Here is a 10,020-nt window from a genome sequence, read left to right as displayed (position 1 = left end):
GGGACAGACGTAAAGGAAAATAGAGGAAATCATAAAATATCTAATGGAATGGTGAAAAATGTAGTTACAAGTCCCAGAAACCGTTCCAGAAATAGAGGGGAGAAAGAATGGATGGCAATAATATTTGAGAAGACGTTAGCTGGGAATTTTCCAAACCTGGTGAGAGACATCATTCCAGATCCAGTTGCTTTAAAATCCCAAGCAGTACTTATGCAAATAAAATCACTCAGGTTCTTTGTGGTAAATGTCTTAATATCAAAGCAAAGAAATCTTAAAAAAGATTTCTGTGTGTTTGTGTGTGTGTGTGTGTGTGTGTGTGTGAAAGCGTAGGCTCCAAGAGTAAAATGGGAGAATGCACTATATTCCATCAAAATGATGAAACACAGTTGTGTTTTATGTGTGGAAATCATCAGACAGCTGTGAAAAACTGCCCACATTCAGTCTATTTTAGGCAGTTCTATTGAGACTTTCCGTAACAGAATTAGTACGATTTTAAATTTTTAACAGATCTTTATCGGATCTGTTCCTTATGCATTCTTGGCGTCTGTTTAAGGGAAGTAATTCTCTAATTTGTTCGCTGTTTTCCAGAATCATTTTCCAGGGCTCTTCTTTAGATCCTATTTGAAATAGAATTTGTGTCTATATAGTGTTTATATTTTCATGTTGTTCTTTAATGTATTAGCATTGTATAGTCCAAATACATAAATTTTATGTCTAAACTCTTGTTTAAAGAAAATCATATTTCCACTCCACTTTTATTTTCTTTCCTATATCTCCCTTTTTTTGGTCAAACCACAAACCAAACCCACTGCCATCAAGTTGATTCTGACTCATAGCAACCCCCACTGGGTTTCCAAGGTTGTAAATCTTTACAGAAGTAGATTGTTTCATCTTCCTTCTGTGGAGCAGCCAGTGGGTTTGAGCCACCAACCTTCTGGTTAGCAGCCAAATGCCTTACCCACTATGACACCATAACCCTTTTTTCTTTTTTCAGTGGATTAATAAAACATCAAGTAAAAAAGATTACATGGGGTCACCATTTGGTACCTAACAACAAATTCAATCTGTCACTTAAAGGAAATTCTATAAATTAAAAAAATGAGCAATGCATTTTATAATTATAAACATCAAAAGATTATATAGGATTTTGTTTACTCTCACATTCAGTAAGATTATGAAATTAAAGAATGACGTTTTATGTTGTTCATCCGTGCAATCATTTATTCCCTAAATAGTTATTGAGTGCCTCCTATATGCTGGTCACTATTCTAAGTACTTACTGTGCCACAATTAAAAAAATAACAACAGACAAATATCTCCACCTTCATGAAATTTACATTTAGTAAGGGATGATTAAAACATATAACTTAAATAAGTAAAATTTATATAGTGAGTAAATGCTGATGCTATAATAGGTAGAAACAGAAAACTTTGCCTTCAAGAACTAACCATCTAGTGAGGCTACAAGGAAATAAACACCTAATCACCATGACATGGGCTAACACCTTTACAGAAAGGTCTATCTCCAGGAGGAAACCTTTACATCAAATATACTGTGTTGGACAGTAGCATATTCAACAGGGATCATTTAAATATTTTGTGGCTTTTTATTATGTGTATTACATATATTTATCTTCATTCTTTGCCCAGATAATTAAGCCATAGCAGTAGGGATATTGTTTATACTCATTTTTACTTGTGGAATCATTAATTATGAAGTGCATCTTTCTCACTTTTTTGATTTTTTAAGTTTTTCTCATTCTTTTCCTTTAATTACAACTTCTTTCTCAATTTTTTTTTTTAATATAGAGTTAATCATGTAAAGTTAATCATGCTTTCTAATCTGTAGAACAATAGAAACTTTTAATGAGAATGACAAAGGAGAATGTAAGGAAAATGTTGATGTGAAAGGGCAAAGACCTTCCTTCAAGACTGAAAATTTGTCACCCTTACTAGGTTTAAATAAATAAATAAAAATCTTGACTATATAAAGTGTTATTATTACACAGGGTTCAATCACTGTGTAATGGTTCAGTCTTAGAAAAAAAATTCTTCCATGATATTCACATAGATTCTAAAAATACAGCAATATTATTATTATTATTATTTTCACAGTTGTTGTTGAGTCGGTTTAAACTCACAGTGATTCCAGTTTTGTCAGAATACAACTTTGCTCCACAGGCTTTTCAATGGCTTTTTTTCGGAAGTAGATCATTTTTCCTTCCAAGGCACCTCTGAGTGTGCTCAAATGTCCAACTTTGCTGTGAGCAACCCAACGCGTTTTCCACTACGGAAGGTACTTTGATAGTTAAATAGAAGAGTTAATGCCACTTCCTTCCGAATAATAACTCCCATTTAAAATTGTTAACCTCTCTCACTAAATATGTCTCTATAAGGCTAATGGATAGATATTCAGGTCAAAAAAATGTGATGTGATCTCTGCAGCTGTAAGAGAATCTGTTTTTGATCAATGTATTTTTAGTTTTGTGAGATAGACTAGGATGAGAAAATGAATTGTTTATGGAAGTGTAGATGAATTGTACACATGGGCATAACTGATTCATAGTATCCCTGGATTACCCAGGAATATGTATGACCTCAATCTATGTTTACAAAGTCTATTAAAAAGCTGTCCCTTTGTGTTTTACCCCACCAGCCAATCATCTTTCTCCCTAAAAAAATCAAGGAATGGGCCTAAGAAAATGATTGGGTTTGAAAAAAAATCATAAAGTGAGGTGACGCATCCTAATATGTCTGTGGTAAAAATCTGGGAGAAGGAGGGCTAAAACAGAATGTTTGGGACGGTTTACTAACCTTACAGAATCTATTTTTGTCTTTTAAATTGCTGTATATTTTTCTTTGACATCTTCCCAGGTTTTTGCATACACATTGTTGGAAACAGTTCAGCTTCTCTTCAAGGTTATTCTGATTCAAGGTCCTTGTATTGCCACAATTGCCAGATGGAGTTTAGTTGTTATGTGGCTATTATCATTATTTTGATTTTTTTGCCACACTATTATAATATTTATTTTGCTAATCTACAAGTGGTGGCACAGCATGATTAAATCATTTGATCCAAATATGCTGTGAGTAAATAGCTGAATTGGGAAAAGTTAATAATCTCCTAGCAATAAATGTTTAAAAACAATTTTAAAATAAGCAGCTATTTTCTTGTAAATAAATTGTTATATTTCCCTACTGCTTGCCTTGGATGCTAAAATTTGAAAGAAATGTTGCAGTGTGATCTGTAATGATTTAATAAAGGTAAGCCAATTGTTACTTAAAATGTTTATTATAAGTATCTCTAAGAAAAGCCAAGTATGTGTCTGCAAAAGTACTGACACTTGTTGAAATTCATCCATTGCAAAATAAAAAGAACTAATAAATGATCAATCCTGTACTGAATCAAAGATAAACAAACATTCAATGATTGTCACCTATTTATAATAACTACTGTCCATAACTCTTAATTGAGTAATTACTTATAGTGCACTGAATATTTCTACTTATAACATGAATACTAATTGTGCATAAGTAGAAGAAGAAAAAAAAGAACTTATGCCATTTTAGAGGCATGATAAAGTACAGTAGAAAATGAGATACTAGTCCCTGTTTCATGATGAAATAGATGTTGATGATATTCTCCTGTGAAATTTGTAGAGCATAAGGTGGTGCTTCTCAAGCCTAAACAATGTAGGGACTGTTTGAAAATATATGCAAAAACTTATCATGCATTACCTAGGTCTTCAGATAGCAGTTTAGGAAATACTGATGTAGTGGTTAAGAATCTGGGGTCTGGATACAGACTGTTTAGTTTGAAATCATAGCTCTGCCTCTAGTAAGCTGGGTAAATGAGTGCAAATCAGAATTTTTCTAAGCCACAGTGTTCTTCAACTATTAAATAGGGATGCTAACACTAGTTACATCATTGAATTAACATGAGTAGTACAGGTAGACCCCAGGTTATCAACTTCTGACTTATGTGCAGCCCACAGTCATGAATCAATCCCCAAATACCCTATTATATTAAAAATTTGACATACATACAATGGTTCATAATAAAAATGGGTGCTGCTTTCTGACTTGTATAAAAACATTATTTTTATTATTACTGTATCTTTATGTTAAAGATATTTAGTATATCTGGAAGTGTTTCTTTAATTTTTTTTTTAATGGATAGAAATGTAAACTGTCTATTATACACTAAGACAAACATTTGACTGACATTAGACATGAACCATATCAACTGTTCCACCTTACATACACATTCAACAAATTTAGGAATAAAACCCATTCATAATCCAGGGACTGTTGGTAAATGAAATAATAAAAATGTTCTCATTCTCTGTTTTGCTGGCACATTGAAATACACCTTCCTATAGCTTTGCTCCTTAGCTAAGTAAATACCATGAACCTGTCTCACAGTTTGTTACTCTGAAGTCAAGGAGCTAAACAGAAATCAGCAGTCCCTGCCTGCCTGAGGAATTCTATCCCAAAACCTTATTACAAACCCTAATTAAAATTTTACATCATTAAAACCATTGCTATTGTTGTTGTGCCACCAGGTCGATTCCAGACTTCAACTCACAATGTCCTAATAGGACATAATAGAAGTGTCCCATTCAAAAAAAAAAAAAAAAAAAAAAAACCTCACTGCCCTCGAGTCGGATCTGACTCATAGTGACCCCTCCTTAATTTTCCAAGGCAGTATCACTATGGAAGTAGATTACCCAATCTTTCTTCTGAAGAGTGGCTGGTGGGTTTGAGCCACCAGCCTTCCAGTTAGCAGTCAAATGCCACCAGAACTGCCCCATAAGGTATCCTATATTTTATCTTTACAGACACAAATTGTCTAGTCTTTTCTCTCACCAACATTTTGGTTAACAGCCAAGCACTTAACCATTGTGCCACCACAGTTGGTTCTTTATTAAAATCATCAAAAGAATTTAAATTGTGAGTCAACTGAAAATAAAGATTTCTTCCATATATAGATTATTTGTGTTCCCATTCTGTTGAACAACCAGTAGGTTGATTTGCATGATGTAAGAGAGGGCTGAGGATAGTTAAGGATAAGGGTTAAGAACCATCTTGGAGTATGGGACTGCTTCAGGACATATCTAACAACTTTCACTCAGTATACTCCAGAACTTGGAGTTAGATAGGTCTGAGTTATAAACAGTTCTACCACTTATCATAAAGACTAAATTATAAAATCTTTCTTAGAAGTTTTCACTCATCTTAAGGCTATTAAAGAAAATAGGAAGAAGAGAGAACAGCAGAAAAAACTTCCATAACTCTTAAGACACCAATTGCTATTGAGTCAGTTCTGACTCTTAGTGACCCTTCAGGACAGGAGTAGAATTGCCTCATGGGGTTCCCAGAGCCACATCTCTGTACCACAGAGTGTCTGGTGGATTCAAACTGCCAACCTTTTGGTTGGCAGCCAAACGCTTCACCACTGTGCTACCAAGGCTTCTAAAATGGTAAATCTCTCTTGGGTGAGTGGAAGAGATGACTTTTCAGAAACCAGTAACAACTTTTAGTATTTTGAATATGTCAAGACTAATACATAAATTAATCTCCCATTGGGTCTATGGGTTAAACTGGATATATTACAGAATTCATCTCTATTCACACTATATTTTTATTGGATATAGAATTCTAGGTTTGAAGTTATTTTCTTCTAGCTCATATTTTTGTCTTCAGGATTCCATTGGTTATGCAGAGAAGAGAGTTTCTGTTGTCCTTTGAAGTATCTTTTCTCTGATTCCCTTAAAGATTTTATTTTTATCTGTCCTTTTTTTTTTTTAGCAGTTTTACTATGATTCCAGATCTACAATATGGGAATGGATGTGCGGGGATGAAGAGGAAGCTTAGAAGAATATAAATGGTTTCATTGATAAATGGGCTTCCAGGTGAACTCTTTGACCTGCTGAATTAATGATGATAAGTAAATAGGATAAAATGATTTAGTAAAATTTTGAGATTGCACAGTCCATTTATAGATCACAAGGAAAAAAAGGTTATGTTTGATAACAAAATAAACTTGTGGTCAGGCTCAAAGAGTAGTATAGATGATCTGTGCAAATTATATTAGTAATTGACTCTTGCTCTATGTGTAGTCTAAAAGAATAAGTAGAGAGTAAACCAGAGCAATCAAACATCACTATTTATTGACTCCCTACTCCAGGAGATGACCCTAGGCACTGAACAGCAGACTCACTCTTAATGAGGAAGGCTGACTTTCAATGATGACATGGAGGGGGGAGAATGCTGTGACCCATCAAAGACTATCTTCACTAGGAAGATGAAGTCCCTTTTGAGTCTAGGATCCCCATAAAATTCATGATCTAAAACATGATTGATCAGTGTGGTAGCTTGTCCTGTCATTCCAAGATAAAGCTCTCAGACTTCCTAGGTTATGTCATTAACTCAGGGCTGATAACTCAGTTGCTGTATACCAGATAAAATACTTGCCAGTTAGCTATTTAGCTGCAGCTCTGAGCCTTGTTTCACCCAGTTGTTCAGGTCTTGAGGAGTTCCAGATGGGTGGAAGGAGGGTCTGCCCTGAGACCTATTGACCTTATAGCCCACCAGCCAGCCTGAATGTGTACAGCCCTGGCCAAGGTGGGTCCAGACCTAGGAGGAAGGAGGAGGTGCTCCAGATGGGGCACCACTAGGGAAATGCTAGATGTCTATCTGACCTCCTGAGAGCAGGATTAATCCCCACTGGTTGGTGCTTCCCTAATGGGAAACCATTATCATGACAATGTATCACATCAGTTGTTATCATTACCATCCTCTAGTAGGAGCTCTGGTAGCATAGTGCCCAGAGCACTTGACTGTAAACCAGAAGGCTGGTGGTTCAAACCCACCAGCCACTCCTCAGAAGGAAGGTTGAGCAATCTATTTCCATAGTGATACTGCCTTGGAAACCCAAGGAGGGGTCGCTATGAGTTGGGTCCAACTCAATGGCACATAACAACAACAACAATATTATTAACAGTAACAGTATTAATCCAAAACTCTCTTTCTACCCTGGGCTAGGGAGGAGTGGCTTAGGATCCCTCTACCCTGATTTCAGAGAGTGAGACTGAAGCAGGATGATTGAAAAAGGCAATGCAAGTCCAACATCTCTAGTGTAAGCCTTCAGTCAATTACATAAGTCTTTGTTTCTGGAATAAAGGCAAGTAAATGACCATTTTTCCATATGCCTTCTTATTTGCAAGTTTAATTAATTTAAGTAATGGTGATTTTTGATTATTAATTTCAGCCTGACCTGAATAATGTGAACTGAAAGAAGAATAAAATTAAGAATAGAAGGCACCAGGCTTATACAATACAACCTCTAACAACTTCTAACATCAATTTTACATTACTACTAGGCTTGTTCCTTCGTTTAATAGACCAAATTTAATTTAAGAATCAACTGTCACAGCTAGTTCAAATCTCAGTAATGAGAGGCAATTTACTCAAGAGCCTTATTATCCAACAACCTTTAAATGCACACACTATCAGCAGAGTGGGAACACTGTACACCTTTAAAAGTTAAAAATAGTACTATTATATTTTATTTATGCAAAATTGTGTTGATTCATATTTTCATCATTAACTCTAATTAATCAAAACAGAGTCAGCTACTAATTCACTAAACTCTTCATGAGGATTCATTTTATTTATGCTTTTAGAAATGAATGTCAAATATATATATATGAAAATTTACTAAATGAATAGGCACTTTGTTCATTGTATCAAGAAAAATAATGGAAGGTGATAAGGTAAAATATGCTTTCACCCAAGACTGTTAACTAAACAATAACAAATCCAAGTTGTAATTTCAGAAGTGAGAAATAATAAAAAAGCAGAAACATACCTGCTGTAAATCCAGTGTAATTGTCACATAATGGTATTCAATTCCATTTTTAATACTGGGACTCTGCCACCAAGTGTTCTTTCCATCAATAGCATTTGTAATTGGGTGTCTCTCTTTGGAGTCAACAGCAGCATGTGAAAGGAGGAGAAAAGATCATGTCACTATACTCTCTTTTTTTGAAAAAATAAAACTAAGTTAAAATGATCATCATGTGCATATTAAAATTAAAATAACATAAAAAACAGCAACTCCTATCTTCAACAGAATCTACTGATGACAACTTTTTCACGGCACTGTGCAAGGAATAGTGAAATGGTTAAATGCTTATGCTATAAGAGAAGAGATGGCATAGTACTCTGGTCACCATGTACAATTGGCAACTTTAAAGATAACTACAGAAATTAAGTGTGAAAAAATAATAGTGAAATCCAATTGATATGTTAATCATTCAAGAAGCAAAAACTCTATTATTTGAGGCAGCTCTAGAATGCCATCAACTTTGTTAACAGAAACATTAAAATCCTGAGTTGTGGTGAAAGGTACTTAAAGATTTGTGTTTCTGACACATTCATTATTACTAAGACCTGGGCTATCCAATACATATCTGGTTTTAATATAAAATGCTGTCACATTCATTCTATCAGTCCTTTTGCAACTAGTCCTTCACTTGCCAATGTGATGTTGTTGGTAGGTGCTGCCAAGTTGGCTCCAACTTATAGCGACCCTATGAACAACAGAACAAAACACTGACTAGACGTGTATCATTCCTCACAATTCTTCCCAAGTCTGAGGCCATTGTTGCAGATACTGTGTCAATCCATCTAATTGAGGGTCTTGCCCTTTTTTACTGACCCTCTACTTTACCAAGCATGATACTCTTCTACATGGAATGGTCCCTTCTGAGAACATGACCAAAGTAGGTGAGATGAAGTCTGGCCATTCTCACTTCTAAAGAGCATCTGGCTGCACTTCTTCCAGGACAGATTTGTTAGTTATTCTGGCAGTCCATGGTATTTTCAGTGTTCTTTGCCAACACCACCATCCAAAGGCATCAGTTCTTTTTCAGTCTTCTTATTCATTATTCACCTTTCACATGCATATTAGGAAACTGAAAATACCATGGATTGGGTTAGGCCCACCTTCATCTTCAAACTGATATCTTTGCTCTTTAACACTTTAAAGAAGTCTTTTGCAGCAGATTTACCCAATACACTACAACATCTGATTTCCTGACTGCTGCTTCCATGGGTGTTGATTGTGGATCCAAGTGAAATGAAATCCCTGACAACTTCAATCTTTTCATTTATTGAGATTTTGCATAGAAGTCCAGGTGTAAAGATTTTTGTTTTCTTTATGTTGAGGTGTAATCCATACTAAAGACTGTAGTCTTTGATCTTCATCAATAAGTACTCCAACTCCTCTTCAGTTTCAGCAAGCATTATTGTGTCATGAGCATATCAGAGGTTGCAAATGAGTTTTCCTCCAATCTTGATGCCATGTTCTTCTTCATATAGTCCAGCTTCTCAGGTTATTTGTTCACCATGCAGATTGCATAAGTATGTTTAAAGGATATAACCCTGTTGCACTCCCTTATTGATTTAAAACCATGCAGTACTCCCTTGTTCTGTCGGAATGAGTTCCTCTTGGTCTATGTACAGGTTTCTCATGAGCACAATTACGTGTTCTGGAATCCCATTCTTCATGATGTTTTCCATAATTTGGTGTGATCCATATGGTTGAATGCTTTTGCCTAGTCAATAAAACACAGGTAAACATCTTTCTGGTATTATTTACTTTCAGCCAAGTTCCATCTGACATCCATAATGACATCCTCATTCCATGTCCTGTTCTGAATTCAGCTTGAATTTCTGGAATTTCCCTGTCAATATACTGCTATAACCATTTTTTAATTATTTGAATGTGATGTTAATGATACTGTTTGATAAATTCCACATTCTGTGGAATCACCTGTCTTTGGAATGGACACAACTATGGATGTCTTCCAGTTGGTAGGTCAGGTATGTTTCATTGTTTCACTGTTATTCATAGAGTTTTCCAGTAATATATAAGACAGTGTTTCCCTGCTATTCATAATGTTTTTAGTGACTAATTATTTCAGAAGTAGATGGTCCATCCTTCTTCCCAGT

At 35.2% G+C, this 10,020-nt stretch overlaps 1 protein-coding gene across 1 annotated transcript in view; it reads right to left on the bottom strand.

The window, feature by feature from the left end:
- Nucleotides 1-10,020, bottom strand: part of LAMA2 (laminin subunit alpha 2) — a gene marked incomplete at its 5' end in the record, with an annotated part of 713,189 nt that overhangs the window by 691,943 nt on the left and 11,226 nt on the right. The window contains one exon of the mRNA XM_007947384.2: nucleotides 7,874-7,986. Coding sequence (XP_007945575.1) covers nucleotides 7,874-7,986 — 113 coding nt within the window. The remainder of the gene's footprint in view (nucleotides 1-7,873; nucleotides 7,987-10,020) is intronic.

The sequence above is a fragment of the Orycteropus afer genome, unplaced genomic scaffold, assembly GCF_000298275.1.
Source record: "Orycteropus afer afer isolate SDZICR_OR568_19922 unplaced genomic scaffold, OryAfe1.0 scaffold00182, whole genome shotgun sequence".
Lineage (NCBI taxonomy): Eukaryota > Metazoa > Chordata > Mammalia > Tubulidentata > Orycteropodidae > Orycteropus > Orycteropus afer.
This window is presented reverse-complemented; position numbering and strand designations above follow the sequence as displayed.